This window comes from Mustela nigripes, chromosome 13, assembly GCF_022355385.1.
Source record: "Mustela nigripes isolate SB6536 chromosome 13, MUSNIG.SB6536, whole genome shotgun sequence".
Classification (NCBI taxonomy): Eukaryota; Metazoa; Chordata; class Mammalia; order Carnivora; family Mustelidae; genus Mustela; species Mustela nigripes.
This window is the reverse complement of record NC_081569.1, coordinates 115,788,543-115,803,806: the sequence shown is the minus strand read 5'-3', so window position 1 is coordinate 115,803,806 and position 15,264 is coordinate 115,788,543. Positions and strand designations below refer to the sequence as shown.

The window sequence follows — 15,264 nt, the reverse complement described above, 5'->3', positions numbered from 1 at the left end:
CTTAGGATGGGAGATGTTAGGGTTTATTTGCATGCTAATGGACCCAGTCCAGGAAGGAGGGAGAGCAGGTGATGCAGAGGAAAAGGTGACATTTGCCACATAGATGTGAGTGCTTCAGATGGCTGCAGGGAGTGGGGTCCAGGAGAACAGGGTGGGGGGTGACTCTGACAGCAGCAGACACTTCTCGTGAGGCAATGGGCAAGAAGGCAAAGTGTGCAAGTATGAATGCAAGTAGAGTGGCAGGTTTGAGTGGAGTTCCTCGGGATCCGTCGTGGCTCTCTACATGAACTATGAGATGAAGTCACAGCTGAGAGCAAAATGGAGAAGAGAATGCAGAGGGTTGGAGGAGTGGGAAGAGGTGTGAGAGAAGGTCATTTTGCAGAGTTGGAAAATAAATATACCACAGTAAAGAGACAGGATTTCTGGGTGGTGCTGAGTGCCCTCTTGGGATGTGATTGTGAACTGACAGAGAGACCAGTCAGTAGAACATCAGAGTTGGGTCTGCATGGGGACGGAAGACAGAGCAGGGCAGGGGAGTTACAGAAGTGTGGATAAGTGTGGGCTATACAACCTATGGAAGGTAGAGAGAAAGGGTGTTGAGAAGTGGGGAAAGTCTCCGTGAGATCAAAGCAGTGCTGGAGTAGGACTAGGAGAGACGGAATGGGGAGGTCGTGGACAGGGTGAGATGCTCATGGTGGAGATTCTGCAGATAACAACATTATTGGAGACAATGAGGTCTAGAACATGGGCATAGAAGACTGGGGAAGCTCACTGGAGAAGAGGAGACCTTGAAGCTGAGTACTGCACGGAATGGCGAGGTCACTGAAAATAGTGACAAAAATAGCATGGCGAGGGGCGCCTGGGTGGCTCAGTGGGTTAAAGCCTCTGCCTTCAGCTCCAGTCATGATCCCAGGGTCCTGGGATCGAGCCCCCATCGGGCTCTCTGCTCAGCAGGGAGCCTGCTTCCTCCTCTCTCTCTGCCTGCCTCTCTGCCTGCTTGTGATCTCTGTCTGTCAAATAAGTAAATAAAATCTTAAAAAAAAAATAGCATGGCGAGGAGGGCAGGGGTCCAGAGACTGAAGTCATCCATGAGGGAGTGTGAGTGACAGGAAGGCCACACAGGCTGTAGCCCGGAGGAATTGCAGGGAGGGAAAGTCCGAGTTCCAAGGAACTGGAAGTTTTGAAGGGAAGACAGAGCAGATACAGAGAAATGATCCCCAGGAGCAAGGATGATGACATACAGCGGCATGTGAGAGGGCATGTTACTAGGACTGGCCAGGTGACCCTCTAGGGCAGCAAACTGAAGGGGCCATTCAGAGAAAAGATGAGCCCTATGGGGGAGATCGCTGCTGACAGCCCACAAATGCCAAGAATGGCTCTGGGTAGATGGGAAGGGACAGAAGTTTGGGTCAAATTAAGCCCATAACTGTGTGTGGTATAGGAACCATAAGTGACCTAGGAAGCTTAGGTTTCTGGGGCTGACAGACAAAACAGGGATGAGAGACAGGGCAGAAGCACTGGGAGTGTCACAGAGGAGGAAGGTGGATAGCAAGTCCAGAAGGGAACCCCCGGGGCTCCCAGAGATCTGTTCCCACAATTAACCTCATGTGGTATGAAGGCTGGGGGCAGGGAGCTGTGGCTGAGTGTGTGGGATGGGGGAGGTGAGTGGGTGGCTGGGGTGGGGCAGGGACAGATCAGGGCCTCACAAAGGAACTGCAAATTTAGGAAGTAGCAGCTCAGATCCCGGGGGAACTTCTTTTTTGCTGCAGTAGAGAGGAAGGCAGCTGGGGCAGGAGGGGGTGGGGGGTACGGGGGAATTGCTAAAGCTATTTCTTTTCTCGAGAGGTTGAGTGAGACCCCAAGGAGTGAAGGCTGCTCTTTCTCTCCTGTGACTCTCCGTTACGTGACAGAATGGAACAGGAGAGCTGAGAATCGCTCCTCTCCTGTGGCTCAGAGAAGTAAGGCAGGTTTGGAGAGAGAGAAGGAGGGGGTCCGGCATGGCAGCCACAAAAGTCAGAAAGTCAGAATAGGAGCTGAGTTTCCATCTGGTTGACACAGAGGAGGAAGAGGCGCAGTTTCCAACTAAACCAATTCAGCACAAGCAGGCTCGAAAAACTAGAGAACACAAAACCACTAATCCATTAGGAATTCAGAGACAGTTCGGGCAAGGGGGTGTGTCTACCCCTGTATCAAAGCACACTGTTTGAATCTGTTTCTTTATAATAAGTCCTGGTAGGGCAAGTTTTTGTTCTTTAAAATTATGTTATTCACATTATTTCAATCTCCCATATGTATTTTGGGATTGGCTTGTCAATTTCCACACACGCCAAAAAAACTGCTGTAATTTTTCTTGGAATTGTATTGAAACAACGGATAAATCTGGAGAGAATTAACAACTTCACAATAGTAGAAGTTCCTGTTCACGCACATAAAATATCTTATTTATTTTAGTCTTTTTAAATGACCTTTGTTAAATTTTTATAATTTCTGTCCAACAGGCCTTAAAACTCTTCTGTTTCTTTGTTTACTCCTAGGTATATTTGGGGGTTTGTTACTTTCTGAATGGGATTTTTAAAAATTATAAGCTTTAGTCTTTGGTGGAATGGTTTTTATATGTTGTTATTTCATTCCTCAATTTTGTAGAGTCCTGTATTCTGATTGCTTGGCTACTGATTCTTTTGGACTTTTGGATTTTTGCACATATTACATATGAGTAATGAAATTTTGTTTCTTATCTTTTAGTTCTTTTATTTCCCTTCTCATTTACTGGGCTGGGGACTGAAAGCTCACCAATGACCTAGGAAAAGCAACTACCAATGACCTAGGAAAAACAACTACTAATACATTAGCAGTTGAAATGCATAAAGATGCTATTAAAGGGTGCCTGGTGGCTCAGTCATTAAGCATCTGCCTTCGGCTCAGATCATGATCCCAGGATCACGGGATGGAGTCCTGCACTGGGATCCCTGCTCAGTGAGGAGCCTGCTTCTCCCTCTGCCTGCTGCTCCCCCTGCTTGAGCTCTGTCTGTCTCACTCAAATGCATAATTAAAATCTTTTTTCAAAAAGATGCTATTAAATACTACAGTGTTAACCCCAAAACACATACACAATAAATAAAATAATGTTATAATATGATGCCTTAGAACATGATACCTATTTATACATGGCAGGAATAGCAGATGGATTAGAAAGGCAATGAATAATCCCTGAGAGGAAGTAACGTATTCAGGGGTGGCAGGGGATACATGAAATTCGGAGAGACACTACAGTCACTATGGACATAGTCAAAAGTCAACCTGCAAGTGGACAAGGGGAAGTGATGAAGAGTAAAGTCGAAGGTACGTTTAGGAAACACTTTTACTCCCTTATGCATCTAATTTGCTCTGCCAGTGAAACATCACTGTTACAAAGTATGAGACTCCACACCCAACTTCCAGCAAAGCCCGTGAACTTACCATTATATGTTGTATTCAAAATGAAGCCAAGTAACGCTACATCATTGGCGCAAGGACACTTGGCCACTTTGAGATCTACCACGTGTGGATAGACTTCGGCGATATCTTTTTTTGTCAGTACAGCCCCAAGATCCCACTGAAGAATAGGTTCTGTAGAAGTCAAATTTAGGTGTTTAAAATGTGGCTGCAGTCTTGGGGTACGTTACTGCTATCCCTTCAGAGTTTTTTTTGTTTTGTTTTTCCAAGTTTTTATTTATATTCCTGTTAGTTAATACAGAGTGTAATATAGAGTGTAATATTCGTTTCAGGCATAGAATATAGTGATTTAACACTCCGTACACCACCCAGTGCTCTTATCACAAGTGCCCTCCTTTAAGGGTTTTAAAAATACTATAAAAGGGCCTGTCACTGTCCCCCCAAATGGGTATATTACCTCACCCTTCATCAGTTAAGAAATAGGTTGATTCTTATTTTCCAGAGTAGAAGGAATGAGGTCTTCCTGACCTTGATGGGGGCCCAGCATGGTCACTACTGCAGAAAAGCATGTGGGACAAGAGACACTGCTTTGACCATCCTTGGAAAGTACAACTGGGTTCAGGATCTATCCCTAGAAATGGAATTGTGGGATCACAGGACATTTATAATTTAGAGAGCAACGTCTGCTTCAAAAGCCCACACCACACATTCACTTGTCCTCCCATTCCAATGAAGGGGCAGCAGATAGAGAATAATCAGAATAAATCCAGAACCCCAGGAGAGGACGAGGAGAGGTATCATCAGTGACTGAGACACAGAGAAGGACTTCTGGAAGAGACCCAGAAGTTGGGCTGGGATTACAATGGGAAATCAGTCAGAGGGGGACGTGTTCTACCCTTCAACCCAGCAATCTATTCTTGGATGTGCATGCAAAGGGTTGGAGCTGGATGACGTTAAATTTTAATGACAAGAAAATCGGAGGATTTTTTTTTCTTCTGGAAAAAAAAAAAAATGAGAAAGGAGAGTTAAAAAGGCAAGCCAGGGCAATTTGATAAAATACCGCTGTCTGAATTTCAAAAATAGTCAAAACACTTTTAAAAAGAGATATCTAATAATCAATTCTTTAGCTGTTTATATTTCTACAATGTAAATCTTCACCATCTCCCCCAGATCTGCTACAAAATCCCAGAACTTTAAGTGATGTATTTTTCACAGTTGACACAGTATAACTTAGAATGGAAAGAAATACAATTTATAACCAAACTAATTTACTCTGAAATTCAGAAACATTTGGACTGACTCTCCAGGGCGTAGCATGTCTATGCAGGCAATTAATAACCAGATCTTAGAGGACAGGGAGATTGGACTTTGTATCTGGAGCATGATTGCATTGAATTGAAAACACATTTGGGGGCACATGGGCGATTCAGTCAGTTAAGTGTCTGCCTTTGGCTCAGGTCATGGTCCCAGGGTCCTGGGATCGATCCCCACATCGGGCTTCCTGCTCTGCAGGGAGCCTGCTTCCCCCCCACTCCCACTGCCCCTGCTTGTGTTCCCTCTCTCACTGTCATATAATACATAAAATCTTAAAAACAAACAAACAAACAAACACCTTTTTACTTATGTACATGCTCCTCAAAGTCAGATACTGTATTTTAAATGCTTTAGAATGAGGGAATGATTAAAAGTCTTGACTGTCACTGAGAAGTCAAGAAGGGGACAGAAAAGCGACCCGTATGAGAGGGGATGAGTGGCTATAATTAGGAGCAGTTGTTGTGGAGTGGTCTAGGGCATGGATTGGAGATTGGGAAATAGGGCAATATCTTTAAGCATCTCTTTTGAGTCAGTAGTGAAGAAAAGAGTCCCCACTATAACTCTAACTTTAACCCTTAATTGCCACTTCTCCATGCTTTCTCCCCCGTGTCAGTATTTCAGGAAATGAGACCATCATCTACTTAATTGCTCAGTAAGAAATCTAGGATTTGTCCTGATGCCTCTGTTTCCCTCACCCCCAGTCCACCAGGAAGCCCTACCAGCTCTTCTTCCAAAACGTATTCTGAAGACTCTTAACTCCTCAAAATCTCCACCGCTAACCCCAGCCCACATCCTCTGCATCACCTCCCAAAGGGACCAGTACAACAACTGCTAACCAATCTTTTTTTTTTTTTTTTCCATTCCTTCCCTCCTTCTTCAAGGGTCCATTCTCTGCACAGCAGCCAAAGTGATCCATTTAGAAAGCATAAATCCAAATTTGTCACTCTCTTGCTTAAAACACTTGAGCAGTTTTTCATTATAATTAAAATAAAGCCCACACTTCTTACCATGCTCCCTCCCAGCTTCTCCAAACTTACTCTAGGCCACTCTGTCTACCATTTACTATGTTTCTACATTACCAACCTTCTTTCAGTTGCTCAAACAAATGAATCTCATTTCTGCATCTGGAACCTTTAACAACTTGCGAAACTCTTTGCTACCGCCATACCTCCATTCATTCTAAATAAGTGTACACCAAAATCTAAATGCAGTATATAACATTCTGGGTACATTTCAATATATAAATGACTCACACTTCAAATTTTTTTTATAAAAAAACTGAATTATAAATTGTTACTTTAGTCCTTAAATGTAGCTAGCGCAGGACTTCAAAATAGCAGCCTCAAAAAGCTTGCAATTGCTATTGAATAAATGACTACTTTTTCAAAATTTGGACACTATGACAAAATAATAAAGTGCAACGTTTTGTCATTTTTGTTGCAGATATTTTAATTTTGGTTAAAGAAGTAAAACACTGTAGATAGGACTGAAGATATCTCTGTCCCCTTCATGGCCCCATTCCCAAATCTCCCCAAATGCAACCATCATGACATGGCTGCAGCTATTTCGAATCCACATTTTTATATTTTTACTACAATAGTTCTGTACCCATCAATAGTATAAAGCACTGCTTTATGTGTTTTCTGAATTTTAAGTAAATGTTCTTCTATTCTGAAACTTAACTTTTCTGTCAATGCTTTGATTTCTGTTCTTGATGATATATGTGGTCTATTTCCTTTGTTTTAACAGAATACACTACAGGCATTTGTCTTTCCCCTACTGGTGGACATTTCTGCTGCTTCTCCTTTCTCCTACCACAAATAATCCTGCAAAAATAGATGCACAGGTGTCTCTTGGCACACAGGCAGCCTTTTCTCTAAAGCAGTTCTTAATCCTCTGTACATCAGAATCACCTGTGGGGATATTTTTCCCTTTTTAATGACAGATTCCTAGCTCTGCTTGTAGAGGTCTGATTTTAATTGGCATATGGTTGGGTGGAGACATTATTACTTTTCTTAAAGCTACCCAGGAAATTCTTTCCATAAAATGTAATATTTCTTTATCTTTACTCTGCATGCTACACAGCAGCGAATCGAAGTGGGAGTAAAAGAGTAAAAGTAAAAAGGACCTGAAACTTACATCACGCCATATGTTAACTAACTGGAATTTAAGGAAAAACTTTTCTTAAAAATGAAGGTGAGGAGAGTAAAGAAAGATACAAAGTCCAGGAAAAGGGACTTTAAAAATTTTTATATTCTAGTGCTACAGACGATCCCAAAGTTGGACTATAAACCAGACAATTGGAAAAGAGAGGTCTAGACAGTCATATCGCTCAGTATTTATAACTTTAAAACAACCAATTTTTCATGGAAAAAATGTAAATGTTCTAACAAAGAATGAGCAAGAATTTTTGCTGATAGTCATTATAAAGGAAACTGTAATCCAATGAACAGTATCTTTTATAATATTTTCTAAATCAATATTATAAATATTTTATATTTCTAAAGATTTTCTATAATGTATCTTTTATAATATTTTCTATAATAGATGCAAAAACTACTTTTTTAAAGCCACTGTTTATTATGACCCCAACATGGTTATAGAAAAATATATATTTCCGTATTTCTCTAGCACCCTTTGCAGACCCCTATTAACAATTAATCACATGTATTTAATTCTTTGTCATTCCTTGAAGGTAATGTTCGTCTCTCTCCCTCTCTCTCTCTCGGACTTAGTCTAGTATACAGTAGGGTACAAGGTTTGTTGGAAGGATATTATGAATTCCATTTTACTTTTATCTGTTGGCATTTACCTCGGACATTATCCAATAGTGTTCCTTCAGTCGTATAAATATTTAATCCATGTTGTAAAGTGATCCTTACTAACCATTCTTCCACAGCTGCAATATCTGAAAATAAAAGAAAAATAATCAGCCATTTTTAATATACCAAGTTGGTGAAATTTAAGGCTATGTAAACATGACCAGCATCATTACTCTTTATTTTGCAGTCACTTTGACTGCATTTATATATAAGGTTTCTCATGTTTTTCCTACAGACAATTTGATGGTAAAATAAACAAATGAATTATGAATTGGTTTTATTACCACAACATAAGTCCAGATATTATTTAATTTAATTATTTATGTTTTTATTTTTTTACATGGGGCTTGAATTCATGACCCTGAGATTAAGACCTGAGCTGAGACTGAGAGGTGCACACTTAACTGCCTGAGCCACCCATGTGCCCCTATATAATAATATTTTAGGTCATAATTTTTCTCCAAGAGCTGTTATGGCTTAAAAAGCAAGTAATGACACTTCATGTGAAGTGGTATACTACTCTTTTAAAGTAGGCTGTGATTAACTAAAATATATAGTATAACTGCTAAGGCCAACACTAAAAAAAATTTAAGGTATAATTATAAGCCAATAGTGGAGATAAAAAGGGATAAAGCATAATTAATATGAAAACAGAGAAAGAAAAGTAGAGAAGAGATGGAACAAACAGGAAATAGTCTGATGACAGGTTTCAATGCAACCATATCAATAATCACATTAAATGTAAGTGGTCTAAAAACACCAGTTAAAAGACAGATTTCCAGACTAGATGTAAAAATCAGGACTGAACTCTATGCTATCTATAAGAAACCCATTTTAAATATTTATAAAGGTAAAAGACTAGGTGGGGTCTGGGGAAGCCATGGGTGGTGATCTCAGCCTGGGAGCTCTTATGACATGGGCCAAGCCTGAGGCTGAAATCAGGGCACACTCATGAAAAAATAAGCCTGACCCAAATGCCTTGGCTGCACAGGCCTTCAGGCATGCCCAGGCATCTGGTTGGGTTTGCGCACCACTCCAGGGAGGATTTGCCTCTCCCAGTGGTTCTGAAGCAGCTTGTACCTGAGTAAATCGAGTGATAATTTATGCTTCTTGCCATCACTATTTTCCATCAAGCAATTCCTGGACTTTGGGAAAGAAAATGGTGTGAGAAAACACCATATAGGTTTCTATAAATGGAGCTTCCCATGTAATTGGCTAACCCAAAAAGAGAAGTCAATCTTCTGGTATATGACTTAACTGGCCTTCAGTGGGAGGGGTTCAAAGTTGGTATGTGCATAACTATCTTTGGCTTTTAAAAACAAGAGGAGCCCTGAGGATCCCCAAGGCTTGGATAACTCTCTGCAAGTTCTGGTTGAAGTTACAAATGGTGTGGTTCCTGTGATGGTACACAGAGTAATACAAGGAAAAGCATGGATTTAATTCTTTATTAACAGTAACATCTAGTTATTTTCTGGGTTCATTTTATACCAGCTGCACCTCTTTCCACAGGTGTATTAACTAGCACACATCTCTGTTTGATAGTATACTAACCCGGCTCATCCTAAATACATGGGAAATAGTATTCCCACTGGCAATGTGGTTCATACAGTGAAGGATGTATAGGAAGCAGCCAAGAGGTTGTGCAAAGTGAGGCTAGTGGGCCATGGGAAGAGTTCAAGAGCTAGAAGTGGAAGAGTTCAATGGCAAAGTTCCAAACAAACCTCATCAGGTAGTGGACGTGCCCTCACATCTGCTTCAGATGCCATGCAAGAACTCAGGGAGAACAACAGAACTGCATGAAGAGTTCTAGAAAACAGGGATGTCTGGCTGTGAAGACTCTCACTACTTTGGGTGAAGAAGGCTTCCCCATTAGCTAAGTGACCAAGGTGATGGTATCCCACTCTGAAAAACAGCACCATAGCTACTCCAATATGGGAAGGTTTATTTTGGCTTAGACCCACCCGGTTGTTTTCCATGGAGTCCTTCCTACAGCTACAGCTCCTCCGTGGAACTAGTAACCTCAGTAATTTTTCATCGTATCTTGCTGCCATATGATATGGAAGAGCAGAAAGCCTACCCACAGCTCTTGTGGCCTCATACCTCCCACCTCGTTGTTACAGAGTTGAGTGTCTACAATCTTTACAACACTGTAGACTTCCCCATTCCTGACATGGCAGAGACCTCCCATTGCTCTTTGTGGACCCCCCCTCCCCACAACCCACCATGCTTGTCTCAAACCACCAGTTAGCACAGGAGGCATCTGGAAGTTAAAGACATCTGCTGAGTTGGCCTTGATAATTCAGTCCCAGGGTTCTTCCCTCCCTCACAGGCATCCCTCCACCACTCTCAGATTTAAAGTTCTGCCTTCCTCCCTCTGATTATATTCTCAGTGGGAGGCATCAGTACCCTTGGGTCAGATCTTATTTGCTGTGCCTCGGTTTTATTTCAAAATTCATTTGTGTGCTTCCACTTTCTTGACTAATGTGCTCTAAAGGTTGTCTTGGGAAAACTACGCAAGAGGGTGGAAAAAGTTACGTTAGGCAAACACTAATTCACAGACAGCTGTAGCGGCTCTATCAATCTCTGACAAAGAAGAATTTCAGATGGAGGGAGTATCAGGAATAAAGAGGGGCAAGGCGTATGAGAAAGGGATCGATTCCCTGAAAAGGAGGGACAACTAAGTGTGCACGTGCATAACAAGAGGTTCAAAATACATGAATCAAAGGCTGATAAAAATGAAGAGAGAAAAGTAAAAATCCACAATTATGTGGGATATTTCGACACTCCTCTTCAGCAATTGACAAAAATCAGTAAGAATAAAGAAAAGCTGAACACTACTAAGCAACTGAGCTCACCAACATTTATAGAACACTCCAGCTGAGAAGAGCAGAATAAGTACTTTCTTCAGGTGCACTCATAAGATTCACCAATTAGACCACGGGAAACATCTTAACAAAGTATCACATGAAATATGTTCTCAGAACACAGAATTAATCTAGAAAAAATCAGTAACAAAGATATCTGGAAAATCCCCAAATACTTAGACATCTTACAACATTTTTAAAAAGATTTTATTTATTTGATATAGATCAAGATTGAGACAGGGAGAGCACAAGCAGAGGGAGAAGCAGGCTCTCCACTGAGCAGGGAGCCTGGCACAGGGCTCGATCCCAGGACTCCACAATCATGACCTGCACTGAAGGCAGACGATGCTTAACCGAGTGAGTCCCCCAGCAACACTTCCACCCCACTTACAATGTACTTCTAAAAAACCACAGGTCAAGGAGAATGTAGTATGGCGAATTAGAATATATTTTGAATTGAAAGAAAATGAAAGCACGAACAAGCCAAAATTTATGAGATGCAGATAAAGCAGTGCTAGAGAGAAATATATAGCAGAAAAATATTTATAGCAGATAAAAGAAACAAATCACCTATCCGAAGCTGGGGTCGAAAGATAGCAATGGCCTTACACAGGGTCAAGTAGTAAATACTTTGGGCTTTATGGGCCGCAGGGTCTCTGTCCCAACACTTCAGCTCTGCCATCGGAGTGCTTTTGAAAGCAGCCACAGCAAACACAGAAATTAACGCACATGGCTGTGTTCCAGTCAAACTGTGTTCACAAAAATGGGCTGCAGGCCAGAAGTGTAGTTTGTTCACCCCTAATCTAAAGGCTCCAAATTTAAGAAACTGGGGGAGAAAAAGCCATAGATTAAACCAAAAGTAAGTAGAATAATAAATGTTAATGAAATAAAGGTCAGGAAAACAAGGTTCACAATCAATGAAATCGAAAGATACTCCTTTGAAAGGGTCTATAAACTTGATGAACTCGTCAGACTAATCTAAGAAGAAAAAATGCAATACGTAAGTCATATTAAAGGTGAAATGGGGGACCCTCACTGCAGGCTCCCTCTTCTAAGGAAAAATAAGAGTATATCACAAACAGTTCTTGTGTCATAAATTCAAGACTGTAGATGAAATGGAAAAGTTCCTTAAAGATACAAACTGACAAAACATACTTAAGAAAAAATAGAAAACCTGAGTAGGCCCCGTATCTATAAAGGAAATAGTATTTGTGGTTAAAAGCTTTCGCACCAAGAAAACTTCAGGCCTACATGTTTACACTGGCCTGGAGAATCCCACCAAACATTTAATGTAAAGAGGACCCTGTAAAACCTTTTCCATAACATAGGAGGGACTCTCCCTCATATTTATCTATTTATGTACTTGTCCATTTCTCTTTTGAGAAATCAGCTTTATGTTCAGGGTCACTTAGTTCTGTAAAAGCCTATGTACTTATATTCCTTCTCACCAGGTTTCCTTGCAAGTCAGGATTTCAAAAAACCACAACCACCACACAGCTCTGTGGGGTTCCAGGCAATGATCACCTGTATTTCTATTTTGGCAATTAGACCAGAACTCCCTTTCAAAAAACCTCTGTGCAAAGTGCTGTATGTCCTAGAATGAGGCTCATTGTTTTTCAACCTTGAAATCGCCCTCTTGAAAAGCACTCAGAAACCCTAGCTTTCAGAAGTTAGTCACAATATCACCATAGGTCTAGTAATTATACAATTAATAGGTCCTGAAGTTACTTTATTGAACAGAGGGCCTCAAGGGGAAATTTCTCATAACATTCTTGTCTGCCTCTGCTGACTGTTCTGGGTCTGTCTTCCATGGGAATCTTCACCCTGAAAGTCCTGGGGCTGACCCCAGCTGTAGCGAGTTGCCAAGCAGAGCCCATCTGGAGGGTTGGAGGGGGTGGGGGATTTAAACCATGGTCCCTTGTTGGTCCCAGCAGTGCTGTTGGACCCAGCAACAATGAACTTGTTCATTATTCATAAACCCTGTCCAAGAAAGAGCATGAATCAAAATTAAAAAGCCAACCTTTTACCCAGATCCCTGGATGAAAATGATTTTTAAAAATCAGTATAATTTGGGGCTCCTGGTGGCAGAGTTTGTTGAGCGAGGAACTCTTGGTTTTGGCTTGGGTTGTGACCTCAGGGCCATGGGATTTCCAGAGGATGGGCTCTGCTCTCAGGGCACAGTCTGCTTGGGACTCTTTCTTCCTCTGTCCTTCTTCCTCCGTGTCCCCGTCCCCGCCACCCCATACTTGCACACATGGGGCTCTCACTCTTTCTCTCCCTCCCTCTAAAACAAGTAAAATCTTTTTTAAAAATCCTGTAATTTATATCCAAAAGATGGCTAATAAAAATAAACCAAGAAATATCCAGAAACTGGTTTCTAGTGAAATCTTGACTTGCAATACAATAAAATGATCTAGACATGTACTTTTATCTATGGGGAATGCACTGCTATCACAGCCCCTTATTTAAGCCTTCCTGGAACACCTTAAGCAGACAGCATTTCAATTCAGAGACCAAAGTGAAAATACTTTTGAAAAGAAAAGCAATGTGGCTGGGAAGCCTTGTGCATCTTGCCAAACACCCTCCGCCCTTCCCACCACCATGAGCTTCGGCTTTCTGGAAAGATCAGTGGTTTCCTAATCAAAAACATTCTTGAAGTCATCAGAAATGGAGGGATAGAGACTCAGCACCTGCGCAGGTGTGTTCCGAGTTTCATATCTGGTGGTCTAGAGCCAAACAGCTTGATCCTGTAGGACATCTTGAAGATGTTCCCCAGGGTGATGAAAATTCTAAAGCATCTGAGGCTCTGTAAAGAACAGGATGTTATACCCTGTTATGGGCTACCTCGACTCCTCCCCAAAGCCCTGCATGTCCTTTTTCAGCTTAAAGTTGAGCACCACCCTGGTGTTCATCAGCAGCAAGCAAACAGCAGAGCAAATATGGTGAGTGCTGTGAGATGTATAAGCCTGACGATTCACAGACCTGTACCCCTGGGCCAAATAATACATCATATGCTAACAAAAATAATTTTAAAAATTTTAAAAATAAAAAAAGATAGCATTATCGGATACCAAAAGGAGATAAAGACCTTAGGAGTAAAATTCCAGACTGATAACCACGAGAACAAACTAGCCAAATGAGTCCAAAAATATATAAAAAGGATGACACACCATAACCAAGAGTTGTTTATCCTAGGAGTGTAAGGCTAGCTCAAAATTCAAAAATGAATTAATCAAATCTACCCTCGGGGTGCCTGGGTGGCTCAGTCATTGAGAGTCTGCCTTTGGCTTAGGTCATGATCCCAGGGTCCTGGGACTGAGCCCCACATCAGGCTCCCTGCTCTGTAAGCCTGCTTCTTCCTCTCCCTCTGCCTGCAGCTCCCCCTGCTGCACTGGCTCTCTCTCTGCTCTCTCTCTCTCTCTCTCTCTCTCGCTATCAAATAAATAAATAAGATCTTTTAAAAAAAAGAAAGAAAGAAAGAAATCCGACCTTATCAACACACTGAAGAGGAAAATACTTATTTTCTCAACAGATGCAGAAAGAGCATTTAACAGATTCAACAGATTTAACACCAATTCATGATAAAAATTCTGCAAACTAGGAACAGAAGGGACCTTCCTTAACATGATAAAGGGCATCTACAAAATGCCAAAGTAACATTGTACATAATGATGAAAGATTAAATGTTTTCCCCCTAAAATTGGAAACAAGGCTAAGATGTCCTCTTATCGTTTCTGTTAAACATGGTACTAGAGGTCCTACCACTATAAATGAGAACCAAAAAAAAAAAAAAGAAAAAAGAAAAGAAAAGAAAGAGAGAAAGAAATGAATACATACTAGAAAGGAAGAAATGAAATTCTCTCTCTTTCTGGATGAATGATTTTTCTATGTCGAAAAACCAAAGAATATACAAAAGCTACTAGAACCAATAAGTGAATTTAACAAGGTTGTAAAATACACAATCAATTTACAGAAATCAATCATATTTCTACATACTAGAAGTGAACAGTTGGAAATTCAAATATTAAAAAGAGCCACTTATAATATACCAAAAAAACGTGAAATATTTAGTCATAAAAATCTTTTTTAAAAATGTGTAATATCTCTGTGCTGAAAACCACAAAGCCCAGATGAAATAGTTCAAAGAAGATATACATAAATGGAGAGGTATACAGTGTCCATGGATTGGAAGATTCAGTGGTAAGATGTCAATTCTCTCTAACCTACAAATTTAATGCAATCCAAATCTAAAAACCATGGGATTTTTAAATAGAACTAACAAGATTATTCTAAAATTTATAAAGGCAAAAGAAGTATACTAACCAAAACGGTTTTGAAAAAGATCAAAGTTGAAGGATTAACATTACTTATTACAAGCTTATTATTTATTTTTTATTTTTTTTAAGATTTTATTTATTTATTTGACAGAAATCACAAGTAGGCAGAGAGGCAGAGAGAGAGAAGGGGAAGCAGGATCCCTGCTGAGCAGAGAGCCCGATGCGGGGCTCGATCCCAGGACCCTGAGATCATGACCTGAGTTAAACGCAGAGGCTTAACCCACTAAACCACCCATATGCCCCTACAAGCTTATTGTTGATAAAGCTTAAGTAATCAAAACAACATGGTACTGGTGAAAAGACGGAGAACCTAGAAATAGTAATACAATGGACACAAAATAGTTTTTATAACAATGCTGCTAGAATAATTGGGTATCTGTATTCCCCCCCAAATAAGCCCAGTCCATATAACAAATTAGCTCAAATTGAGTCAGACCTAAATATAAAACTTGGAACCATAATCTTCTTGAAGTAAATATAGGAGAATATCTTTGT

At 40.7% G+C, this 15,264-nt stretch overlaps 1 protein-coding gene across 1 annotated transcript in view; it reads right to left on the bottom strand.

The window, feature by feature from the left end:
• Positions 1 to 15,264, bottom strand: part of CATSPERB (cation channel sperm associated auxiliary subunit beta) — a 127,994-nt gene that overhangs the window by 90,959 nt on the left and 21,771 nt on the right. The window contains 3 exon segments of the mRNA XM_059372153.1: positions 3,457 to 3,606; positions 7,559 to 7,654; positions 11,003 to 11,258. Coding sequence (XP_059228136.1) covers positions 3,457 to 3,606; positions 7,559 to 7,654; positions 11,003 to 11,258 — 502 coding nt within the window.